The sequence below is a fragment of the Acanthochromis polyacanthus genome, chromosome 16 (genome assembly GCF_021347895.1).
Source record: "Acanthochromis polyacanthus isolate Apoly-LR-REF ecotype Palm Island chromosome 16, KAUST_Apoly_ChrSc, whole genome shotgun sequence".
NCBI classification, from domain to species: Eukaryota; Metazoa; Chordata; class Actinopteri; family Pomacentridae; genus Acanthochromis; species Acanthochromis polyacanthus.
In genome coordinates, this window is record NC_067128.1 from 25995290 (window position 1) to 26007298 (window position 12009).

The 12009-nt window shown below is 41.1% G+C and overlaps 1 protein-coding gene and 1 long non-coding RNA gene across 6 annotated transcripts in view; one reads left to right on the plus strand and one right to left on the minus strand.

The window, feature by feature from the left end:
* Window positions 1–708, minus strand: part of LOC127537755 (uncharacterized) — a 329554-nt gene extending 328846 nt beyond the window's left edge. Inside the window, exon 1 of the long non-coding RNA XR_007947577.1 lies at window positions 333–708. This is a non-coding gene — a long non-coding RNA (uncharacterized LOC127537755). The remainder of the gene's footprint in view (window positions 1–332) is intronic.
* The window catches only part of si:ch211-278j3.3 (E3 ubiquitin-protein ligase RNF19A), a 28433-nt gene that overhangs the window by 6479 nt on the left and 9945 nt on the right, over window positions 1–12009 (plus strand). For 3 of the 5 annotated variants that reach the window (XM_051960915.1, XM_051960914.1, XM_022205134.2), the window contains exons 2-5: window positions 2968–3601; window positions 4141–4634; window positions 6731–6936; window positions 10378–10525. In XM_051960915.1, coding sequence (XP_051816875.1) covers window positions 3449–3601; window positions 4141–4634; window positions 6731–6936; window positions 10378–10525 — 1001 coding nt within the window. In that variant the 5' untranslated portion in view covers window positions 2968–3448. Of the gene's footprint in view, window positions 1–2967; window positions 3602–4134; window positions 4635–6730; window positions 6937–10377; window positions 10526–12009 lie in introns of those variants that run through there. The other 2 variants (XM_051960913.1, XM_022205135.2) reach the window with 2 other exon arrangements.

Here is a 12009-nt window from a genome sequence, read left to right on the forward strand (position 1 = left end):
CCCTAAGTCAGCTGGCGTAGACTACAGCAACCCTACAGAGGACTAACTGGTGTATAGATAATGGATGGATCGATAGTCCTAATTCAGAACATACACACGTGGACAAAATTGTTGGTACCCCTCAGTCAAAGAAGGAAAAACCCACAATTCTCACTGAAATCACTTGAAACTCACAAAAGTAACAATAAATAAAAATTTATTGAAAATTAAATAATCAAAATCAGCCATCACTTTTGAATTGTTGATTAACATAATTATTTAAAAAAACAAACTGATGAAATAGGGCTGGACAAAAATGATGGTACCCATAACTTAATATTTTGTTGCACAACCTTTTGAGGCAATCACTGCAATTAAACGATTTCTGTATTTGTCAATGAGCGTTCTGCAGCTGTCAACAGGTATTTTGGCCCACTCCTCATGAGCAAACAGCTCCAGTTGTCTCAGGTTTGATGGGTGTCTTCTCCAAATGGCATGTTTCAGCTCCTTCCACATATGTTCAATGGGATTCAGATCTGGGCTCATAGAAGGCCACTTTAGAATAGTCCAACGCTTTTCTCTCAGCCATTCTTGGGTGTTTTTGGCTGTGTGTTTTGGATGGTTGTCCTGTTGGAAGACCCATGACCTGCGACTGAGACCAAGCTTTCTGACACTAGGCAGCACATTTCTCTCCAGAATGCCTTGATAGTCTTCAGATTTCATCGTACCTTGCACACTTTCAAGACACCCTGTGCCAGATGCAGCAAAGCAGCCCCAAAACATTACTGAGCCTCCTCCATGTTTCACCGTAGGGACAGTGTTCTTTTCTTCGTATGCTTGGTTTTTGAGTCTATGAACATAGAGTTGATGTGCCTTACCAAAAAGCTCCAGTTTGGTCTCATCTGTCCAAAGGACATTCTCCCAGAAGCTTTGTGGCTTGTCAACATGCATTTTTGCAAATTCCAGTCTCGCTTTTTTATGAGTTTTTTTCAGCAGTGGTGTCCTCCTTGGTCGTCTCCCATGAAGTCCACTTTGGCTCAAACAACGACGAATGGTGCGATCTGACACTGATGTACCTTGGCCTTGGAGTTCACCTTTAATTTCTTTGGAGGTTGCTCTGGGCTCTTTGGATACAATTCCAACGATCCGTCTCTTCAATTTGTCATCAATTTTCCTCTTGCGGCCACGTCCAGGGAGGTTGGCTACTGTCCCGTGGGTCTTGAACTTCTGAATAATATGAGCCACTGTTGTCACAGGAACTTCAAGCTGTTTAGAGATGGTCTTATAGCCTTTACCTTTAAGATGTTTGTCTATAAGTTTTTTTCGGATGTCCTGGGACAATTCTCTCCTTCGCTTTCTGTTGTCCATGTTCAGTGTGGTACACACCTTTTCACCAAACAGCAGGGTGACTACTTGTCTCCCTTTAAATAGGCAGACTGACTGATTATGAGTTTGGAAACACCTGTGATGTCAATTAAATGACACACCTGAGTTAATCATGTCACTCTGGTCAAATAGTTTTCAATCTTTTATAGAGGTACCATCATTTTTGTCCAGGCCTGTTTCATTAGTTTGTTTTTTTAAATAATTATGTTAATCAACAATTCAAAAGTAATGGCTGTTTTTGATTATTTAATTTTCAATAAATTTTTATTTATTGTTACTTTTGTGAGATTCAAGTGATTTCAGTGAGAATTGTGGGTTTTTCCTTCTTTAACTGAGGGGTACCAACAATTTTGTCCACGTGTGTATGTTATCTCATAGCACTTCACATTGTAAGGTGAAGACCTTACAAATTTTAGACAGAACCATCCTTGAACTTTGGGGGAGACACAAAGGTAATGACATGTAATGGTGGTATAAAACTGTATGGAAGAAAGAGAGAGAGGTGCCCAGTGCATCTTGGGAGTCCCCTAGCAGTCTAAAACTATAGCAGCAAGTGATCCTGAGCAGCTCCTGCTATAACTTTTATCAAGGAGAAAAATTTTAAGCCTAATCTTAAAAGTGGAGATCCCAGAATCCTACCTGATAACTGCTTCCACAATGGAGGAGCTGATAACTGAATACAACTTCTGCAACTCTGGGAATAACAAGTAAACCTGAAGTCTGAGAGTGAAGGGCTCTTTCGGATGTTTTGGTACAATAAGGTCTTTAATGTTATGTAGAGTTTGGTCATTAAGAGTTTTATATGTGAGGAAAAGGATTTTAAATTCTGTCCTGAATTTTAGAAGGAGCCAATGAAGAGCAGCTACTGTGAGAGAAATGTGATATCTGTTACTAATTCCCATCAGAAATGTGGCTGCAGCATCAGCTGGAGGTTTTGAAGAGAATTATGATGACATCCTGATAATGAGGAATTACAATAGTCTAGGCTAGAGCTTGCAAATGCATTGACAGGTTTTTTTAGCATCACTTTTAGACAGGATGTTCCTGGTTTTGACAATATTGTGCAAGTAAAAGGAAGCCGTCCTATGGACTTGCTTTATATGTGAGTTAAATGACATATTCTAGTCAAAAATAACGCCTAATGTATCATTGCTATGGCCACCCTTATATTTTCAGTCAGGAATACTAATGATTAATCATTAAGTGATTAGTTGCCATCTAGTCTAGTCTAAATGATTGTGGCAGACAGGCGACCCTGTGTCAGGTGACAATTGCTGTTGCAGTCTTGTAAATTATGTGGCAAGCATGATATCATAATATGGCAAAACTGTGCATACTTCTATACACAGTATAACATGGTAGTTAAACTGATAGTCACTGCAATCAATCTATTGGAATGTGCTACCTCAGAGGAATGTCTTTAAATGTGTTAACCCTTTAAAACTATTATTTATTATGTTAATCTTTAATTAGGCATTGCTTGAAGTCATAGGAACCATAATATTCCATTTTACAAAAAACGTGTTACTAATGCATCAAAGATGATGACAATGCACTGGTTTTGGTTCTCTGACTTAATCATAATATGCTTTTGTTTCCAAGGTGAAGGACTGCCAACAGTGGTGAGGAGGCCTCCAATGATGGGGAGCCAACCAGTTCTGGACTAATTCACACCTAGTGAACTGCTGTGTAACTGAAGGAAAAGAAAACTGAAGAGACACAAAGTAAACCTGATAGTGATGTTTTCCTCAGGCAGGGATTATCTACTCCCCATCATCTCCCTCTCCAAATCTATCTCTTCTCCTCATTCGTACAGCCAGTTAGGTGTCCAACTTCAAGACTCTGAGCTGTGAGAGCTCATTGTGCTGATTTGATCTTACACACACACACACACACACACACACACACACACACACACACACACACACACACACACACACACACACACACACACACACACACACACACACACACACACACTAAAACAAACACACAGACACGCATGCACATTCACACTTTTGCGTCTTGCTCATGGTCGTTGGCTTGTCTTTCCCAGCTGCTGCTCCTGCTCTACTTTTAGACCATGAAGAGGCCAAAGCAGCAAACAGGGCCCCTGAGCTTTCTAAACTTTTTCAGCCGAAAGCCCAAATCAGAACCAAGGTCCGAGAAGCCTGTGGAAGCGTGGCCCAAAGAGGAAGTAGCCATTACCCTGACACCAAGCGAACATCCAGAGCAGGTTAGACCTTGGCTCCCTCTACCTATTAGTCTCATCTTGGAGTGAGCAAAAGCAAGGAAGTAAGGCTACATTGGGTAGTTTAATTTCCTTGTTTTGGTGTCATATGAGTTTTGTTGAAGTGTTTAGATTTTTATAATTGAGTTTGGTATTTATGTGTCCCAATTTCAACCAACTTCAGAATTCAGACTTGCAGTATGTAAAGACATGAAAAGAATTTAGAAGATGTAGATCATTAAGTTGAGATGAATCACTTTCTGCTTGCTTTCTCCCCTTCACATATGACTATTACCCAGATCCAGTAGTATTATTTCAACTAACTGCTAATTTCTAGAGTTTTTGTTAATATGATATCCAATAAAGTACATCATATTTGATTCACTTTGTACACATTCGCTAATGCTTCAAGCAATGAGAACCCTTTCTCACAAGTCTACTGTCTTTGAGCATCATCTTTTAACACAAGGATATATTAGTCATAATATATCATTAATCATATGATTGGGATTTGGCTTGTAAGCATGGTGTGTAATTGTTCTCAGGACCCCAACTTCAGAGCAGAAGAAGGTGGGGACATAAGCGTTTCTGGAGCAGAAAAAGGAGAAGGAGGAGGTTCGCCAGCAGCAGATGAGGTTGACGAGAAGGGTGCTGCTGTCACAGGCGAGTACATGGGCAGAGTGAGCAGCCGCTCCACTGGTGTCTTGTCCCTCTCTTCTTCCAGCCAAGAGCAGCTACTGGATGAACATCTGGAGGAGTGCCCTCTGTGCCTGCTCAGTCAACCACGATGCCACTTCCCACGACTCACCTCCTGTTCCCACAGGGCATGCTCTGACTGCCTACGTCAGTACCTGCGCATTGAGATATCTGAGAGCCGGGTGGGCATTGCTTGCCCGCAGTGCTCTGAAACACTGGCACCGCTTGATGTTCGTGCCATTCTGAATGACCAGTCACTGCTAGAGAGGTTTGAGGAGTACCAGTTGAGGCGTTTTCTGGCTTCTGATCCAGATACACGCTGGTGTCCCGCGCCTGACTGCAGGTGAGAATTGAGCCTCATGCCACCATTTAGATTTAGATGCAGACCAGCTTTCCCAGAACACATTTGAACATGCTGTAATGAAAACAACCCTTTCAAATTCAAATGGCATTCACCACTGGAGGTTTTAGATTCCTGTTAATTTAAAACGTCTACTAAATTAAGGATGCCATGTGGACTTTCCTTGTCAGTAAACAAAATTGTATTTACATTTATTTATTTCACAAAATGCATTTTGTCCTTTAACACGCCAGAGTAGTTTGTCTAAAGTGAGTGTGTTCGATGGTCAGGTAGCTGGGGGTCTGTATATGAAAATACCTTTCTGAAACCGACAACATTCATCTGTGCGTGGCCACTGTAAGCAATGATAGACACTTTTGATTTTGAGCATTTTGCACAACATAAATCTGGCCCATTGCCCTCACAAACATATTAAATGCGTTTCCTGACTCACAGAACATTGACAACACTAACAATAGGGCAACAACAACCTGACAAAAGACTTTTTTGAGATAGTCATATCAGACAAAAAGTATTATTTAAAACAGATGGATTAATAAGCTTTGTAATCTATATGAATGTACACATTGAAGTGTTTTCTAAAGGACTCTGATAAACTTTTACCACCCTACAGTCTATTTCATGGGCAAGAAATGAAAGTGAAGCACTGCCTATAACAAAAAATTTGACTGAAGCGAATAATGTCATCCAATATCTATGACATTGCTACTGTTTTTAAAACCTTCTTTAAACATCTTGACTTTAAAAAAAATATAACCACATGTTTAAGATCTAAATAATGCAATTATTCTTATTTTCTGTGGTAAAGATATTGATTGATACCTGGAAGTGTTTAATGCTCAAGGATTTCCTTTTTTGATCAATGTCCTTTGACTGAGGAATCAGACAAATGTAATAATTATCCTCTCTGTGTGTGGCCCTCAGTCTGTTTGACTCGTCTACCCTTCAGACAAACCTGGAAACCACATATGGTTGAAAATGCCAGTGTAAAAAACTGATAGAGCCTTTTGAGTAGTTTTTGTCAAAACAATAGTTGCACTCAAAGCACTTTACGTTTCCCCGTTCACACAAACCTGGTCACCAGTGTTAACCCAGATAGCAAAATATGGGTGAATCAATGTTGAATCTATGTTGAGACCTAACGTAGAAATTATACAGAAAGCGCAAGGTTGATAAAATGTTGAGTCAACGTTTACTTTCATAGATTACATGTTTGCAAACATAGATTCAACATTAATTAAACATTGACCTGTCAAACATTTTAATTAAACCAAAATACAATGTAGATTCAATGGCATCTTTTAAACACAAACTTCAATGTTGACAAAATGTTGTTGAATCAACGTTGATCCATCCATCAATCTTCAACCGTAACCACAATTCAACCTTCTTAACCTTAATTCAACATTGATTTAACATCTTTTGCTATCTGGGTAAAGTGTGATTTATGGTTGAAAAGCAAACGTTGACTCAACATTTTATCAACCTTGCGCTTTCTGTATAATTTCTACGTTAGGTCTCAACATAGATTCAACATTGATTCACCCATAGTTTGCTATCTGGGAACAGAGCTGCTATGTAGGTGCTTGCCTGCTATCGTAAGCAACTTTAGGTTCAGTGTCCTGACACTTCCGCATGCCAGGGATTAAACCACCAACTTTGTGATTAGTGGACAACCTGTTCTACCTCCTGTCCCACTGATAGTTGAACAGATAGCACAGAGACAGTCCCACAGATAGCTGTGCCTTTCTCTGAAATGTGATTCACTGAACCACATAGTCAACACATGTACTGCTTGTGAGTAAAATCGACAATAAACTTTTGATGAACAGCAAATCAATACAATCACATTAGGCAATAGATGTGACAGCTTTACATAGAAATTCCACTCAGCCAACCAAATCTGTGGTATTTAAATTAATTTGACTTCTGTGCACTTCAGCACTTTTGAAATCCATATGTCAAGGCTACAAGGAGAAGTGAATAAGAAACTTGGATTTAAACTTCTACCAGTTCAACTAATAATTTTGTCTATTCTGTATTTTTTTTATCTGTAGCTTCTCTTTGTGTCTTTGTAGCTATGCAGTGATAGCTTACGGCTGTGCAGAGTGTCCCAAGCTGATCTGTGGCCGTAAAGGATGTGACACTGAGTTCTGCTATCACTGTCGGCAGCTGTGGCACCCCAACCAGACATGTGACCAGGCCCGGCGTCTGCGAGCCCGCCACACCTCAGGTGTCAATGATGCCTCCATGCTTTACATCTTCAATGAAGAACCTGGAGGAGGTAAGATTATTAGCAACTATTATCTTAAAAGTTTAAACAGTTTAATCACAAAAGCACTATATACACGATACAGGATTGTAGGAAAATAGGAGGTAGGGGAAATACACGAACAGGGGATCTGGCACACAAAGAGTCTATGGAAGCCCATGAGAGACACAAGACTATGAACACAAAACTCAAAATGACAAATACAATTATTCACAAGATACTAAGATATGCAGAGCTACAGAACTAACCAGGATCAGTTACTACCAGGTTAGAAAAGTTTACATGGGACACGACACAGGAGTTTGCTCAGAGCACACAGCGTGAAACATGGAAGCCGAATCACACACGCTCAAGTGGCACAGGAAATAAATCACTACAGGTAACAAATTGTCACGTGAGGTGACGCAGAAATACACACAATCAAGATACTAAATCACGATTTAAGCAGAAGCAAGAAATTACCTACACAATGACGATCTGAATGCTGGGCACCAAAACTAAACCTCCACTTACCTGACAGACTAGTGAAAGAGAGCAGGCAGGGAATGCTGGCGGAGGAGTGACAGGAGGAATCCGGGAGCGTGTATCTTCGCATGAAAGCATGAATGGAGGGATGGCAAGCAGAAATACAGACAGATGTGGATGAAATGCAATGTAAGGCAGGAGTCCAATGGGGAGCGGCAAGGAATAACTACAGGGAAACAGCAGTTAATTAGAATAGAGACAAAAGAGTACAGGTGAATTGAGCTGATCTGAGTTGACTAACTAGTTGCCGTACGATGGTCCGGCAGTGAATGATGAACCGAGCTGTTCTTTGGCAGATGGTGAAAATCAGTGAAACAGATGAGCCACTCCCCGTCGCTCGTGTCTGCACTGATTATCCAAACTAAGCAGCTAAGCATCAGCTGAAGCTGAGGGTGTGACAGATGAGGGTAACTTCCCTTGAACAGTAAATGCAGAAACTATAATGTTTTCAATTCACATTTTATTGTGCAGCAGTTGACACAACATAATAAACAACTAAAGGTGTGTGTCAACTAGCTGCGATTTTCCCGCATGGCAATGCACCACATCTGAATGGACAGCGGGTGGGCGGTCACTAGCAGACCACAACATTGTCACGCGACAACGCTCGAGCAACAGCGAGCCGCTACGTGGCCACATGACCAAGCTTTCAGCTTGACGGTCCGGCAGGCATGTCGGATAAACACAGCGTCTCGGCCGCAAACTTCCTCTTTTATTTTGAAAACACTTCAGCGAAAAGTATTTTTCAAAGCATTTGAGGCGAAAAATAAGCTGTGCAGCAGCTGATTCTGTCCTCATTTTAGTTCACTGATGGCTAGTTTAGATGATGAGGACAGTTTCACGATGCATGGGATCTCTGCACGCCGCATCGAATTTGCATAAAGGAGAAGTCCAGTCTACTTTTTGCAAATGAGCTGCGGCCCGCTCCAGATAAACACACCAGATCGCAGCTGGAAACACACCACATGTGGCATGCTGGTCCGGTTGCGCAACAGCAAGCCAATCACAGTGTCATTCGGCCCCAGCTCTCACACACATTGGGCTTTAGTCTTTGGTGTAATTAATTTCGATTGGCAAACCAGCTCATTTGCGCATTCCTGTCAACTACTGAGCTGAAGTGTGGAGCAGAAGTTTGTCAGTCACAAAAAATAATCAAAAATAGTAAACAAATCGGCAAATTTACTGGTGGCGCATGCGTGAGTAGATGAAAAATGTACTCGCGCTGTCTCAAATTTTAGTTGCAAAATGCGACCATTTAGTCGCAGTCTGGAGCCCTGCACAGTTACTACTTCTTCCTGTGATGGAAAAAGTGGAGGTTGGTAACCCATTTAACACTAGAATGGGTGGAGGAGCTGACCAGCAAATTATGCAGGGTCAAGTATGCATGCAAGTATGAAAGTTATGTAAGCTCCAAGTGGAGGATGGAAATTAGCGGATCATAGAAGCATGGAATCTATGAGAGTGGTCACATCTTGGGACTGGCTGTGCCAGCAAAGGGAAGCTGACAGCTGCAGACATTGGGGGACTTGTACTGAGGTTCTCCTGAACAGAACTGCCCCTGTCACTGATGAGCCGAGTCTTTTACTGACCAGGGTGGGCATGTGGCGATACAATGGTTGAGTTTGCCACAGGACAGGCATGTATTGGAGCCCCGGTGCTGTTTTTTCTTCCTGGGGGTCAGTTGGGTTTGGCCCAATTGCATCGATTTACGATTGGGTTGTGAACCAGGCGTGGGAGTGGAGAGTCGAGGAGTATGTCCATGGCGTTGCCGGAATAGACCTGTGTGCATGCTCACTGCGGTGCTCCTGTAGCCAATTATCTAATCAGATTGTCAAGGCTATCAGCTGATCCTGGCTGGAGACCCCATTTCAGGCCACCAGTTTATCCTTCATGGTCTTGTTTAATCTTCTGCAAAACATGCCCTGGAGGACTTCGTCATTCCATCTGCTCTCTGTTGTCTGTGTCCAGAATTCCACAGCATATTAAGCCACAATTCTGGTTCCGTGATGAATAATGAGAAGGCGAGTCCCAGCATCCTTTCCTTTCAGTGGTTGTTCAAACATCTTCCTTATCTCTATGGTGAACATCTCATTTGTCCTGCAGACCTCAGACCTACTCTCCCAAATTGCTGCTTCCCACTCCTTAGCAGTGCCTTTTAATAAGCTAAGCAGGTAAGCAATTTGAGTAGGATCGGAGGAGTAGAGGCTGCATCTCAAAAACTAAAGCCTGACACAAACCTAAATGTTCATCATAGCGTTCACATACCGGGACAAAGGGTTCTATAATTATTTGGGCAGCAGATGAACCTGAACTAGACAAGGATGGACCGGAAGAAGAACATGGGGTGAGCTGAGTGGGGGCCAAACTGGCAGGAGTGGAGAGCTGGGTGACCTGATTAGCTAAACCAGAAACCTCACTAGTTAATTGATTCAACAATGCATGATTATTCTCCACTATCTTATGCAACAGTTGCTCATGATTACCCAATAAAGCTCCCTGATGGGCTAGAGCAATGTGATAAGCGAGGCATGATCAGCACTGGTCTCACGGTCTGCTAGGTTCCTGTTGGGCCAGACTGTACTTTTAGAAGAAGTGCAGAGACACCAAGCGCAGACAGAGACATGGAAGACATGGAGTTTGAACAGTTTAATCACAAAAGAACTTAGCTACTCCCTTTTGCAGGTGTCCGCACTTAGCTGATTATCCAATCAGGGCTGCACGGAGAAACGCACACACACACATCTCAGTTATGCCTGCAGGGGAAAGGGAAAGGAGGGAGAACTGCCAGCTAAGCAGTGGAGGTGGTTAGCTTACTAAGCTTACTCTCTAATTAACACATACTAGAACAACACAGTATGTTCAATGTTGCAATGAATAATTATTTCAACATATGTGTGTTTTTTAAAAAACTTTTTTACACTTTTGCAGAAGCAGAAGAAATCAAAGCATGCCCTCGCTGTGGTGCTTATATCATGAAGACCAATGATGGCAGCTGTAACCGTATGAATTGCACTGTATGTGCCTGTCAGTTCTGCTGGCTGTGTATGCAGGAGATCACGGACGTGCACTACCTCAGGTATCCTTTTCACCCGCAGTCCACAAGCACATTTACATCCACAACCAAATGTCCACATCTTACTCTGAAGCTGTTACAAACCTTAACAGGTATTAACAAAATTTAATAATCATTACGTCTTTTGAAATATTTATCTGGGAAAATGTCTAACAGTGGCTGATGCTGTTAATTAGGCCCTCCAGTACAGGGGTCCAATTACAGGAGTGCATTTAAGTGAAAAAATGCTTGCCTGAGTGAATACCATAACAAGATTCTAATCACAAAATAAAAGCTCAAGTGGATGAGATTCGTCCAGCTACCAGCTATCCTCTTCTCGAAGCCTACCTCACTACCTGTCCACTCACTGTCTTACTGGGCAACCAAAATAATACTTCATGAAAACACTTTGATTCATGACATCACCTGTCTGTATGTAACAGTTGGTATAGTTGCTGCACATTATTTGAGCCACAGAGTTAATTTCAGAGTCCAGATCAACTGGCAAGAAAAGTGCATGACCGAGTCACACTCTTTTACATCACTTCAGACAAAATACAATAAAGCTAGAAACCTTTACTTTAGATCTAGATAATGTGCCTTATTTAATACTTGTAGGAGCTAACAGCAATAAGCAGTTAAACTTTGAGCTGAGCAGTTTAGTAGTGCTAAGTGTCTTCTTTCTTGAGATTGTTCAGAGTGACACAGTGTCCTCAGGAGGGGAGTGCCAGTGTGACTCTTGTTTTCCACTATGAATTAAGAAAATGACTGGAGTTTTTTTCATTATTTTATACCAAGCAATTTGTCTGAAAAATAATTGACTCTGATGATGAAAATGAAGAATTCATTTGCAAAAACACGTAACTCCGTTTTCTATTGTTTACTTGAGATAATAATAATAATAACACTAATAATTTCTTTTTTCTCTATTTTGTCATGTATTTTTCTACTGAGTCAAATCCACTCAACTTCAGTTTGATTGATATTATCTCCAGTAAACAATAAAATAAAAAGTTTTCTGAAAATTTATCAAAATGGAGTTATTTGTTTTTGTAAATGAACTCTTCGAATAATTATTACACTAAAATGAACAGTCTTGATTATGCGGACCAATACAGTGAAATTACAAGACAAAGAGCAGCAGAATGTCATTCTAGGCTCACAGCAGCATGTAGTGAAATATTACTTGATAATTTAAAGTTGAACTCTCTAAAATACTTAAGTCTCTCCTGAAGGCCTTATACTTCATAACTAGCTTCATTACCAATACCTGTGTTTGTGTCACTATACTGTATCTGTAAAGCAAGACGTAGTCTGAGATAAAAACTGAGCCACTCAGCAAGGGACAAAGATATATCATTGTTAGAGGTTGCATTAGTTTATAGAGTTTGTCTGGGCTTCCACTGATTTTCCCAGTACTTGAAAGGGAAGTAAGAAAGAATGAACCAAAATGATAAATGTTTTTTAAATAAGGTAACGATGTAGTGACAAGAATGAAACGGCTCACT